Source organism: Emys orbicularis, chromosome 18 (assembly GCF_028017835.1).
Source record: "Emys orbicularis isolate rEmyOrb1 chromosome 18, rEmyOrb1.hap1, whole genome shotgun sequence".
Lineage (NCBI taxonomy): Eukaryota > Metazoa > Chordata > Testudines > Emydidae > Emys > Emys orbicularis.
The window spans coordinates 3,330,027-3,345,042 of record NC_088700.1 but is presented as its reverse complement, the minus strand read 5'-3'; the positions used below and the strand labels follow the sequence as shown (position 1 = coordinate 3,345,042).

Genomic DNA, 15,016 nt, shown 5'->3' with positions numbered 1-15,016 from the left:
AAGGAAATCACCCTTAGGCGGTTTTATTATCTGACTTCCGTTTGGAAATTGTGCTTTGATAAATGAAAAGAGCATATATTAAGAACTCCTCTCCAGTAATCCCAGCCATTTAAGAGCATATCTCGCTGCCAAGTAGTAGGATACATTTAAAATTAACTTCATATTTCCAGTTTTTCATAAGTTCCATAATGGAAATCAATTCTTCATGACAGTCCATGCAAGGAGTTAAGAACAGAACCTGTCCAATGTGTCAAACAGGAATTGAGTTAACATGTTTAAATAATTTTAGTTTAAAAGTAGGAAACAGCATGATATAACTCCTGAAAATAAGGTTTGTCTGACACCAGTCTGTGCAGAGATACACAGTTCCGAAGGATGGAGTAGTACAGTCACAATGGAGACACCAAATCTGTACTAACATGAGCTCTAGCAATAAGAGGCAGTAAAGACGTTTACTAACAGCCTAATCTCTTGTCACTGTGTAATGAAATAAACAGGTACACAGGGCACACATTTTAAGCACTTCTTTTTGTGCAGGGAGTCAGATTTTTAATTTTGTTCTGTTTTGTTTACTTAAGCTCTGTTTGACACCAACAGGAATTCAAGTATCTCAGGCAGGCTCTTCAGCTTAACTCTGATAGTCTTGCTTGATCTCTATTGTCTGCTGTCTGAGTGCAGCCAAGAAACTTCCCAGCAAGTGGTCACCTTCCCATGGAGTCATTAAACCTCTGAATGTCAGCTGGTGGGATTAGCCGGCAGACTTCCACACCTGAGCCCTATGGCAGGGACACAGACGTTTTGATCAACCATCACTAATGAATACAGAATTCATATGCAGCTTGTCATTGCTCTTGAGCATCGAGTCACACAGATGCAATCGAAATAAGACTGATGAGACTACTACTGTTGATGAAGATTAGAGTTTTGACAGTCAAAAAATAACCCAGTATTATGGTCACTAGTTAGTAAAAACAAATATTCAGCTACATATTGCTACACCCATGTTTTCCCCCTGTCCCCCTAATAATGTTTAATGGAAGAAAATGGCATGCTTTCACAACGGTGCGGAACTATGCCTTTTAAGTATTTTTATTTAAATAGAAAAAATTGCAGTAAAGCCCTCCTTCTTAGAATATCAATGACTTTACATAAGCCCATTAAGACTGATCTGCCTTTGAGGAAGATAATATCCCCTTCTTACAGATGGGGAAACTGATGCACAGAGCCATTGGCTTCCAGGTGTGTCAGTGATCAACAGCAGAGCCAGAAATAGCACCAAGGTCTCCTGTGGATTAACCAACAGTCCATGGTCTGCGCTGTCCTGTACAGTAACACTCTTTTAAAGAAGGGGAATATGGTCAGGAGAATGGGTGGAAGGAAAAAAAGAGAAATTTTGTCTATGGGCTTCAGAAAGCTCTCCTTCCCCCTAGGTAAAATGTTTGTCTGCATTTACTACTCAAACAAATGTTAGACTGCACGATCAAAAATACTGCACGTTCTCATATTTTTAGAATGATCCATTTCAGATTCAATTATTTAAATCCTGCATTTCCTCCCCACACCCTTATTTTTCTATTTGTCCTCTGATCCTGAACACTTCACACATCTTTACTAAATTTCCTTGCAATCGTGGTTTTCTATGACTTCTGCTGGTCATCTTTCTAGAGTCTCCTTATTTTGCCTTCTCTTTTTATTGGTTTGATGAAATATGGAAGACAAAGCAGAAGCATGAGCAGCCTGTATCTTTGCTTAGTCAAACATGAAGCTTTTGTCAGGTGATTGAGAAATACACAGCTGTATTTTAATCAAGTACCGTAATTTTCTTCCATAAACCTACAAAAACTTCTCCTTCGTGAGAGGCAGCGTCAGTCACCAACATTTATATTATTAAAGGTCTTTTCCCCCCAAATATCACTAGGAATCCAATCTCCACAAGGATACAGACAATTCAAAAGCTCCAGCACCTAATATTATAGGCAGAATTTATCCTAGTTCAGGATGGTTGCCATATCTCTTGATACGGATTTTTGAACAGCACAAACCATTAATGTACTTAAAAAAACTGAATGTGGTTTTTAACACCCTGTGGTACTCCACAAAAAGGAAAAACTGACTAAGCTCACAACACCGTATTAGCTGTGCTGTTCTTCCACTTATATTATTTAAGGTAGATCTGTAGCTACCCACATGACTAATTAATATTGTTCTACAGCAGTCAGGTGCTTGGCATCACATTTTGAAACATCTACAGGCCTTCAGGGCTGAAAGTGTTCACTTCTTCAGCAATCTATAACAGTTCCTCTAGAGGCCAGCACTTGGTTCACAATGAAACATGACTCCATAAATCAGACTGCAGAAGTAGCACTTGTGTACGTCACTCTCCATCTTAGCAGTTTCGCTGAAGGATGTTGGGTTGAGATCACCTCTCAGCATTGCAACCAGAGAACGACCATCACAGCTGGCATTGACAAAGCATGTGCTACTCAAAACTGAAGACACACTAAGTCTATGAAAAAAACACATCCTGCTGGTGTTAGCATGCCTCAGGCAGTGGGAGAAGCTTCAGCAACTCATCTTCAAAAGGCAGAGAGCCAGGGCTCTAGAAACCTGCAAAAATTGGCTAAGCCTGCAGTCTTCATTTCTTTAAGTTGAGCATCTTCAAAGTCTACAATTCTAACTGTAGGGCACAGCAGCTGCCACTGCAGATTTGATCCTCTCAGCTTTTGGCAGCTCTCAACTTGAAATTCTAGCAAAAGAATTTTTCCAAGTTCCTATTATTGCCTGTCATGGGTTTATAAATATTGTGCACTATCTGCTGTGGCATGGCTCTCATGGGACGCCAGTGCATGCCAAAAGCATAACAGAATGAAAAACAGTTCCTGTTCTTCAAATAAATGCTAATTTTTTTAACTGTGCTCACACGATGTGTTTGGTGATCAGCTTCAATAGTACAGAATATATATCAGAGGGAAAAAAGCTGATTGTCTTTTCCAGCAGTATTCAGCTGCTACTTTCATTAAGCTTGTTTAATTAGATTCCAGATGCTAATTTGCAAGTCGATACCAGAGGGTGCAGGACAGTTTGCCTTTGAATCATTTTCTGTGATGTGATGGTCTTGCAGCACGCTACTACCTTTCAGTAGCCCTAGCAAGATATTCTGACAATTAATGCAAAAGCAAGCAGGATTGATCTTGACAGAAAAATATTAATCTACTACCCAGTTTTAATGAATTAATCTCCAGGAATTTTAAATCTCATCATTGCAATGTGTTTTAGCAATTGACAATTTTTATGTCCATACCACATAATACAAAGATGTGCTGCAGTGATATGATTTTGTTTACTCCTTTCGATAGAACTATCGTTAATGTTTACTTTGGTTTTTTTAAATCTTGTTGAACTTCCCACTGTGTACAGTAACCTAATTTTCAGTGTTCAAAAATGTAGAATTAACAGTTAGACTTTTAACCTGTTAGCCATAGTAGAAAAGTGGAGAAGAATTTAAGTCTTAAAAAAAAAGTCCAATTGAGTCTTCTCAGTTAGCTCTTAGCTATTAGATTGTTCTGATGTGTTGTTATATCACTATTTTAATTAACAGAACACCCAATAAACATAAAACCAGTCTTAAATGATATGCTAGTCTCGAGACTACATATCAATTTCAATAAATTGGTAGACTACATTTCTACATGCTTGATACAATAGTGAATTTCTCCTGCCATTTAAGGTTGTGTATGAAGACAATTTAATTAGGCTGACCTTTTTAAGTAAAAAAATTAGAAGTTTACCAATTTTTTGATGCTTTAAAAAAAAATATGTTACACTCAAAAATGGCTTAAAAAACCAAGGATCTTGATAACTAATCGAAAATGAGATTTAAGGTTTTCTTTTCAAGATGGCGAAAAATTATGCTATTGAATTTTAAGAAGGGATTGTGCAGTACCTATTGTTCCTAAGGATTTTAGGCCTTGTTGTCAATTCAGGCAGCACATGTTAAAAATACAGAGTTACACAGGAAACTGGACAGAGTCAAAAATGTGATGTGCCACTCTCACAATGGTTTGCGTTACACGGGCGGAGACTCAACCGTTACTTGATATTTAATGGATTTTTCTGTTAGTCGTACAACCTTCATGCTATTTAAATGAAGGAGTGATTTTGAGTGCCTAATTGAAAATATTCCAAATTCTGACAACATTGCTTATGCATTCTACACACTAAACAAAGTCCTGTCTCATGAGGTGCTCTCTGCAGCACAGCAGCTTTGCAATCTTGATCTTGTTTGTTATCAAAACTTAAACTATTTTAACAGAACTAGAACTACTTCATATGTAACGTTCTCGGAAGAGTCTCTCTAGGAGTAATTTGAAAAGTGATCCATTTATTGCCCATTGTATTGTGTAATCTTTTAACGAATTTAACAACTGGAAAAAGCGCTCACTACTAATTTTTAATCAATTGTTAATCCACGTGAAGTTACTCCATGAGAAAATTTAACAGAATAAACCAATGCACTTAAAATTGTAAATTTAAATAACTTCAGATAGGAATTCAGTGGCGTTATGGGATCACGCTGCTTAATACAATTGCATAAAGACTTAAGAAATTGGTCTATAGCAGAGATACAACACAGACTAGTGAAATCTGAAGACATTTATTGCAGTTACTCAACTTTCCGTTTTGCCACCATGTGATTCAGTTAAACACTAAATACCTTAAAATAATGTTATAGCTATCTTTGATGTTCCAATGACAATTATGAAAAATAACTAAATGTTAATGTCATTTTTAATCTACTTCAAACTTTCAATTTTGTATTCAATTCTCATTTTTTTCCTTTAACATGTAGAATTATTAATCAATTGCAACTAGAAGAAGCAAGCATTCAAGGAAAGTTTGAAGAGATTAATATGGTTTAAAGGAGGCCTTGACACATTTTACCAGATATAGTCAGAGGAAGCGTCTTAATTCTTTTAGTTTTATTTTCATCAATAGTGTACCTACAGACAACTGTGGATTTTTCACCTTTTTAGGTAAATAGTTATTGAACAATAACTGGTTTTTAAAAATCCCAGTATACCTTATATTCTATATACGTGTGAAGAAATGCTATACATAAATAAAAACAATGCAATGGATGTATTCATAAATGGATATAATGAGAATGGACCATCTTATTCTGGCACATAATGTATCAAAAACTTGATCATGGTACCACGGCTTTCAGCTTTTACTCTTAAATTATTACGGTTGCATAGTAACATGCATTTATAGATTTTTCAAGTTTGGTACAGACTATCAGCAAAATAACTTATAAATGTTCTGATAACATCTTTTAGGTAGATCCTGAAGATCGGAATACAGTTGTTATTCGAATGGCGACAGCCAACTTGAAATCCAGTCAGTTTCAAAAAATGAGTGAAACGTAGTTTCAGGCACTGGCTTCTGCCAATTTTTGTGGTTTTATAATCACATTTTCCTTTCTTTAAAAGAATGTGAAAGACATACAAAGAGGGGGGAGGATGAGGAAATGACTATACAGGGGAAAGAGTGAAACAGATTATACAGGGACTCTCATATACCTAAAGTAAACTGTAAACAGAATTATTTCTCCTCCAGTCTTTCACCTACATTAATCATAGAAGCTTTTGTAAGAACCGATTAAAGAAATTACAGACAGAAGTATTGGGATTTGTAAGTTGGCTATGTCCATTTGAATTTTTTGACAGCTCTCCAATGAGCCAGCATTCTATTGGGTGACATTGGGAGCAGGAGGGTTCCTTTTTTTTTTTTTTTTAAACTAAAGCAACAGTCAATATTAGCATCAAACCCATTCAATATATGTCAGTGTTTTGAGAATTACTGAAAGAAGAAATACTAAATTAAAAAACCCAAAAATATTCCTTACCTCCATGTCTGGTTTGTATTTATCTTCAAATACTGCCATTGCTGCCAATGATCCAGAACCTACGATAATAAAGTGAAGATATTTATTTCAATTTTGACGTAGCTGTAACATAACTGCTGAATTTCTGTAGAGTATTTTTAGAAGAAAACAAGAGTGTCAATAAAACTGCAACACACCACAAACCTGACTTAAGCTCATTAAAATACTGACCCTTATTTTACCACATACCATTTAAACGTCTGTTCTCGTGACAGGTGACACTTACTTGAGTCCCAAATTTACCTCTAGTCCATACAGACTTGGTGTGGTCCTATTTTTATTAGTGTAAATTATTTACAGTAAAATGCTGAAGTATGAAAACAAGGTTATAGAAAGTGAGTTAACTGAATGCCAGAGTGTCTATTGTCTGTCCCACTCCTGTGCCTGGCCAGGTTGCAGAGTGTAACACTAAATACCCAGCCACTTAGAAAGAATAGATTGTTTTAACGAGCTGCCCTGGGATAGGCACCGTGACACATGGAGACAAGTGTACCAGCAGTGGCAATAGCTGCTGCCACCAGGTTATTTTCCACATTTCCTTTCATCAGTGTATTAGGCAGCATTGATTTTGAGCCATTATTTTTACTTTGTACTTTGAAGAGTAACAGGAAATAGACAAAATGACAAATACGGAGCCAAGAATTTAATCTCACATCTCTGATCCATTCAAAGATTGCAACAGAACCCCGCTTTTCCTGAAGCAATGTAATTGCAGGCTGTACCCATAAATATGCACTTCCTCCACATGGACAAAAAGCAGCTCAGCACGATTTGAAATTTTAGACTTGCTCTGTTCAGAGAAGAGTGGCTCTTTCGAAGACATCATCTTGTCTGTACATGGCCCTGACAATATTTCAGGACGCTCTACTTTTGGAGAGTGAATAAAGTTATCTACAATTTTTTACTCCAATTAAAGATTTTTTTGGCATTTATTACTTTTTAAAGTGTTTTGCATAGCACTATCTGTTTAGCTGGGTCACACAGAAAGCTGTATTTTCTATTTAAAATGATTTGTGTACATCGCTTGACCAGCTCAATGGTTTAGCAAAAGAAAAAGACAGCGATTAAACAGTTTCAAATGAGGTGTCCTGCTGATTTTATCCAGTCTGCTGAATGTATAATGAAAAAGGAGAAGCTGACAGTGACACTGTTGAGGAAATACAGACTACCTTATTTGAACCATTTAAGGAGGTCCAATTATAGATCAAATTTAAAGGGTAGAAACAGCAGATTTACAGACACAAATCAATGAACATGGTAATCCCAATGAATATGACAGATATTCCTGTTACAGAATATTGCTGTGGTTGAGGATCATTACCTTTACAGTACCAAATACATCACATCTAAAAACAGTAGGATGCTCCAAGAGTGTACTTGTATTACAAGCAATGACTATTCATTTAGGCCTTGGAGCAATATGTGATTCCATTTTTTAACAGTTAAAACTGGAAACTAAAAGAATTTGAGGGACTGGCAGCAGAAGAACCATATAAACAGATGTTGTCAACAGACAAAACACCAAACAAAAGAAATTTCACTGATTCTCTAACCAAGGGCAAAATCACTTGTGTTCTGGAATAGATATGGGACCCTGTGTATAAATGAAGATGCAAAAACAAAGCTAGTCTAAGTGAAATTATATGGAAAAGCAATTCTAACTAGAGAGTTAAAGAGCCACATGGGGGATGGATCCCAAAACTATAGGTGCCTCCTTAATTCAGGTAAGGCCCTCTGCAAGCAGGATGGGAAGCCTACTGAAAATACTAGAAACCAGTATTTTAGAACTGCTTATACTAGGATCTAGGTGTCTTTCACATGATTAACAGTACGATTGCACAAAATATAAAGTTTCCAGAATATAAGTGTAAAAGTAATTATTTCAAAGACAAGATTATTATTCTTACGTAATAACCACATAAGAGAAAAATTTATATTTCTTCATTTTCTAAAACTTCTGTTAATGCTCTCCCATTTTATATACCTTTCTTTTGTACACACACTTCTTATGTACACCAGTGGATGCTCTTAGAGAAGAGGATAGATAGCTTTCCCAACCATTCACTTATTCTACATAGCACTTGTGTTGTTCTCTCTTCAATTAGAATGGTTTTTCCTTATGAGCAATAATCTCAAACAAAGCACAAATGGAACAGATGTAGTCTTCCACTCCACCAGTTGCTTGGTGAAAAGAGATCCCAAGGACAAAATCCTAAGTGAGTTTTTAAGTCCAAAAGGTTCAGAATACCAGGACAAGAACAACGCAAACTTTTAAAGAAAGGAAAGTCTCTAGTGTATAAAAAACGTATATAACATAATAAAACAATGCACAATTTAAATATGCCTTAGAGTTGCCCCTTATTTATACTGGTCAAGATGAAAAATAACTATTAGATTTGAAATTCAAATTAAATAATTAATTTAGTTTATCCCACACATAAGGAAGCTTTCAAAGAGGTGCTGAAAGCCTGTTAAATTCTGAGACCTGTATTTTTACATTAGTTAAGCTACATACATCCACAAACAAAGGAGGTCTATGAAGGTGCTAACAAAACTAATAAAAATACAAAAACAGAGCTTGGAGCAGGAGTGCAATGTTTCTCTACAAATTCTGAATTGTACGTCTTGAGTTTGTAAATCCTGAGTATGTGTTTTATATTTACAGTAGTACAGCTTTATTGCCTCACATTTAAAGAGAAGTGCCCTGACAGGAGGCTTACTGCACAGCCCAACATTCTGTTCAGGAACAGAGTTCAAGTCTTCTGAGGATGCGTGGATTTTTGAACGATGGAGCTCAACAGGGACTTTGGGTAACATCTGAAATTTATAAATTGTATTTTTATGCTTATACTTGCAACCCAAGAATATGGATGCATTTTTAGAAGAGTAAGTAAATACATTTATGATTCTGCATTCCTCTAATAATCCAAATAATCCACTACTTGACAACACTGATGTGACGTACTTTGGAGAGTGAGCTTGATCCATTCACACTAAAATGTATATCAATTGAAACCGTTTGGCAAAAACGGCTTAAATTCTTGTGTACAAGATGATGAATTCAGCCATTACATGAGATGTTTGGCTGTGTATACAGCTGCAGACCTGGCAGAACGCCAGCTATGGACAGTTGCTTCCAAGTACAGCTGTAGAACTTCACTATCAAACACCAACTTCCCAGTGGCTGTCAAATGTATGATCCAAACAAATCCACAATGTTCCAGGTATTTTGGATGCCTAGGGAAAGTTATATATTATGACTGACAAGCAGGCAATAAAAATCCATGGAACTAAGTGAAAGCTGGACATCCGATTTTTCTCATTGCAATGCCCACTGAAATCACAGAAAAACCAAGATCCTAAGGGACTGTGGGTAGCCTATTTGTATGTGGGAACCAAAACTGTTCTCTTATTTATGTATTCTATATCCACCAAACATTAATTTCTAACAAGCATGCAGAAAGAAGTTAAATATTTTCTAACACTAATGCTTGAAGAGATGTAAAAATCCTAACATTGCAAAATATAATCCATTACTGTCTATTAGTTAGGGAAAGAAACACAATTACTAGAAAAGAGACCAAGTAGGAGAAGTAATATCATTAGTGGACCAATTTCTGACAAAATAAAAGATATTACCTCACCCGCCTTGTGTCTCATATCCTGGAAGCAACAGGGCTACAACAACACTGCAAATTACTAGAAATTCTGATGAGAACTTTAAACAGGGGTCAAATTGGGCCAGTTCATAGCAACAGAGTGAACCAGTGTGCTTCTCTGGTGGCTGCCCCTGGTGCTTGAGATTCTAAGCTTTAATTTTTAAACGTTTCTAGCCCTCATATTTGAAAAATAACCTTCAAATGTGAAACAAATGTAACTGGTATAGTGATGTCTGCAAGTACCCTTAAACAATCGCTCTAACAGAGATGGGAACGGCACCTATTCAGCTCAATGTAATATTAATGCTACAGACTATTGATCTTATCTTTAAACTAGGTTAACCACTGATTAAAGTATGCAATTACGAGACAATCATATTATAAACATCAGAACAATCTACTGGTAAGTGGCATTTCACTTTGGCATCGGAAGAGGGCAGGCCAGTGGTGTAAAGGAAAACACCTCTCATTTTCTCTCCAATAAAACCACGGTCTTCAAAGTATTAGAGACAGAATTTTCAAAAATGTTCAACACCCAGGAGCTGTCACTGGGGAAAGTTGTAAGCTGCTGGCAGATGAGTACTTTTAAAAGACTGCCTACTTCAAGCAGGTGCTCAAATGGCAGCTGCAATGGGGTGTCCACCCCACACTTGCCCTGAAGGGGTTAATGGAGGCCAGATGGGCCAATTAACCTATTAGGTTGAAGGCTGAGAAGAGAGCCCTAATTAGGGGAAGCTCACCTGTGTGGGAACCTGTGGGGTTTCTATAAAGCCAGGTAGGTAATCTGCAATCACTCCCTGGGAGAAGGGAGATATGTTTGGAGGCTATAGAGACAAGTAGCCCATAGTTGCTCCCTGGGACGAGGGAGTAGAAAGGCTGGCAACCCCCCTGGGGGGGATGCTGGCGTGGGAAGCAGCCCAGAGAGTAAGCAGCAAGGTTGGGGACTGAACAGACCTTGGCTGCATGTTCTAGGGTCCCTGGGTTGGAACCAAGAGTAGCAGGTAGGCCCAGGTTCCCCTACCCAGCACTGGGGAAGTGGCACCGGCAGGGCAGTGACGGGAAGCCTGGGTCACTGTGTAAGTGACAGAGGCTGTGAAGGACTAAACCCCGGAAGGGAAAACGGACAGGGACCTGGACATAAGGCTGAGTCATGAAGAGGCAGCAGCAGCTTGTGAAGCGTGAGGGGGCTGCAGACCAGAAGAGAGAGACTGAGTAATGGTGTGCAACCGCGGGAAGGGGCATCAGCCTCACAGAGCTAATCTCCAAATGGCCAGGAGGAGGCGCCATCCATGCGGTGAGTGGAATGCCCCATCACAGGAGTCATTGGACACAACTTCTTATGAAAATCTGGCCATAAAAACTAAAAGGACTAGGGGCAAATTTCTAAATACACACTTAACACAATGGCACAAAGGGAAAACCAGCATCAGTTATATGTTTGCCAACTGTAACAGCAACTTGGATATGTGGAATTCATCTGGAAAGGTACTCCAACTTTATACAGATAGCATCCGATATAAAACACCAGCAGTTGAGATTCAACCTCACTGATTAATCAAAAGCTTAGCTGTTCAATTATAATAATTAATATCTCAAAGCCACTGAAAGGATTAATAAAGCACTGTCATACTTGGTAATTCAATGAATTGTTTATTTAATCTCTAACTAATCTCACAGTCAACATAATAAACATATTACATATTTGCTTTAGGTATGTTTAACAGCATATCTCTTTCCTCAGCTCAACACAGACACAAACACCTCTTCTTAAAAGTGATTTGAAAGCTGCATAATTACCATGCTTAATTAATAAAACAATCTTCTAATGAAGAGCAAGTTTTTCAAAAGTGCATTGTCTGATCCATTTTAAAGACCCACACACTTCCAGATATGTAGACATTAGAAGCACAGCTTCAGTCAGAAAGCTTCATTATATTAAACTAGTTTTTATTTCTATGATCAATTTAAGAACTGTAAAAACTCAGTAAACATCAAAAAATACAAGAGTATAGCACTTCCAATGATCTGTCAGCCCTAAAACACAGTTAACCTTGCACATGTTTTCTGTAAGCATCATTTTAGGAAGATGCTTCTTAAAGAATTAGTAATTAACCTAACAACTAAACAAGTAACACTGTAAATTGCTAGACATGTTGAAACATACAAATAAAATTTTAAACTAAGATTTGAGAGGTTAAAATCTGTACTAAAAGTTTTTTATTCTGGTAATTAATATGGACATGTGACCTAACATTTGCGGTCAAAACAGATTAATTTTTAAAACTGCTTTAAGGAATCTGGCATTCCATTAGAATCTGCCACTAGGTTAAGAAATAACAATAAGTGTATGGACTCTGTTGTAATGGAATTTTATGTTAGAATCACACTGTCCTTTACATAACTTAGGAGTTTTCAAATTGTCTTAGCAGTTAACTTTCATTTTAAAATTTTAGTATTTGCACTAAAAAAATCCAGATGTTGTAAGTGATGTCCCCCACCCCTCCCGTTTCATAATTAATTGCAATGGCTTTTTAAAATCAGCTTGCTGGATTTTAAAGTTAGCAGAACTTTCACTGCAGAGAACTTCCTAGTGCTTACCAGCAGTCCATTTTCAGCTCCCAAGGACCTGTTTGCTACCTCAGTCTGCCACTCTGGAGGAGGTATTCAGCGTGGAGAGAGTACCATTTAGAACTTCCTAATCCATCAGTGTCAGGGCTCACTGACAAGGCACTTATTCACACACACTCATTGTTATTCAATTTGCTGCTCATTCTAGGTAAAAATTCAGTGCTCTCCACAGCCCCATCGATTGGGATCATTTTTCAATCTGGTTCCTGGCTCAGCGGCCTAGTCTCTCGGTGGTACTGCTTGCTCCGCAGGCCGACATTGCCAATGCATGAAGAGCTGATTTATGAATATAAAACAATGTTGGTACCAAGGGACTAAGTTCAGCCACTAGAGACCACTGGAATATATCTTACTGCTTCCGAAAGCTGAACTACAGACATCAAGCAGTTTAATTTTATGCATGTATTTCATTATAAGTCTTGGCTAGAAGCTTTCCTAGACAAGCCAAGCAATCAGACAATCTTGCATCGTTTGCTGAAATCCAAATTTGTCCTTTGTCAGCATAAACAGTTTAATTTGCTGCTTTCACTCCTGAGTAAGCACTGAGTTTCTTTTAAACCCTTTGCAAAGGAAGACACTCTGTATTCATCCACAAAAGTACTTTCACCACTCACTACAGAAAAATCCATTTAGCCCTTATATAAAATGTACCAGTTAATTTGTACTAATTTGTCATTTGAAAACATTCTTTGGCGTTAAGTGTGACAACTTACATGTTTTTTTTTTTTAATTAGGAGTTAAATAAACAACAACAAAAAACCCCTTAAGTTCCAGATGCATCTGTAAAGAGAAGGGTATAGCCATCTCCATTACAAATACTATGCACTTCTGACTGAACCAACCCCTATAAAATGGAACTGATTTGTAAACCATACAATGTGTGTACCTGTTCTAGGTACTGAGCAACCAGCTGAAGCAGCGTAAACTTGGTTTCAAACACAAAGCATACGAAGACAGATTCATACTGTGCCATTTTTCAAATACTGATAACTCTTTGGTTTGTAATGAGGTATCAAAGTTCCAGCCCGTTACTCCAGCTTAGCCCCCATCAGCCATATAATTACCACTACTCTTGACTTTCTCTCTCTCCTGCTTAAAGGCAGCCCAGCCCAAACCAATCAAATCTACCATTTCCTGCCAAAAACCTTGTATCCCACCACCACTTCTTTCTGCAGGTCACAACAGCACCGCAATCCCTAGATGTTATTTAAACATTGCTACTATACAAGCTTTAACCAAATTTATTTTAATTAAGCATGGAACCTGTCTGCACAATGTGGACTGGACAGGGGGTAGAAACCGCACATTTGGTGCTCAGTATGGCAGGATACAGGATGTTCTTTGGATTTATTTAAAAGCATAAGCAAAAAGTAACAAAAGATCTGGTACATCAGAAAATGAAACAAGTTTAAGCAAAAGAGAACTAAAATGGCTAGAACAGTATGTACATCTTGTATGAACTGCTCCTGCTAGTTTATTTTCTTTAGTCAGAATCTGTGACCCGTCTAGAGAAGTATCAGACTTTAATGCTTTTTAAAGCAAAAGTTCCAAAAGAAACCATATAGATAAAAACAGATTGTATTCCTACACCACTGGTTCACTAATCAATCACTACCTATTTGCATTATGAAGTAATTTATGGTTTTATATTTGGTAATGTATTGGTTTTAGAGCACATTATAAAATACAAAACCAAATTAATATTAATATTTTAATTCTATCAAGAGCTAGAGTAGATCATGACATCACATATAATACAACTGTTTCATTAATTTTATATGCTAAGTAAACAATTTACCAGTTTCTAAGGTAATGGCACCATCTATTGGTATAATACCATCTTAGCAGAATATCTGTAAATTAATCAGAATTCACATTACAAACCGCACAATCCTGTTAATTTACTGTTTTACTTTAACAACCTAAAAGGCATTTAAAACCCTAACTGCGAAAGGATGTGTGTTATAAATAGGGATGTGTTAGATGTTAGTTTTTTTTTAAATGCATTCTCTTTGTTTAATATATTAAATCAGTTCTTAAAGGCCATAGTCTTTCAAGCAATTACCTTGTAAATGGATGTGTATATATCTCAGGCACTAATGAGAAACCATTCTCAGTAATGTCTGAGAGAGGCATCAGAAGGAAAGCTTTTGTAAGTTGCCTAAAATCAGCTTATATAAAGGAGTTTAGAATGTATCTAGTTTTCACTCACATGGAAGAAAAACAAAATTAAAATTACACAAAAGTAATAATGAATTGTAGTGTTCTCACGATCACATTGAGAAGAATTTGGAGACACAAAGACACACTCTGCAGACACCAGAAATGTTTTTATAATCCAGTCAATAAAAGACATTCTTCTACCTGTGTTCTTCAGTTCTAACAAATTAAGTAGAATGCTACAACGCCAATAAAAAAAGCCCTATTATTTCTGCGAATTCAGTAGAGAATAGCATGGGGGAGAGGAAAGAGGATGGCATGAGGGTCAAATGGATTGGTAAAGAGGAGCTCAATTAACCACAATCCCTAGTAAACATCCATTTTATTAGCCCATCTATTCACTAACGTGGCATTCTGCAGAATGGGCAAATTATAATTGAGAAACTGATGAATGCGTATTAGGTGGTAGAGGGAGAGGCACGTTTTGGGGTAAATATCCTAAAGTGTTATGTATCAGAGGGGTAGCCGTGTTGGTCTGAATCTGTAAAAAGCAACAGAGGGTCCTGTGGCACCTGTAAGACTAACAGAAGTATTGGGAGCATAAGCTTTCGTGGGTAAGAAC

At 37.0% G+C, this 15,016-nt stretch overlaps 1 protein-coding gene across 1 annotated transcript in view; it reads right to left on the bottom strand.

Annotated features, from left to right (window-relative positions):
• PSMB7 (proteasome 20S subunit beta 7) overlaps positions 1–15,016 on the bottom strand; it is a 39,581-nt gene that overhangs the window by 13,071 nt on the left and 11,494 nt on the right. Inside the window, exon 6 of the mRNA XM_065418717.1 lies at positions 5,909–5,967. Coding sequence (XP_065274789.1) covers positions 5,909–5,967 — 59 coding nt within the window. The remainder of the gene's footprint in view (positions 1–5,908; positions 5,968–15,016) is intronic.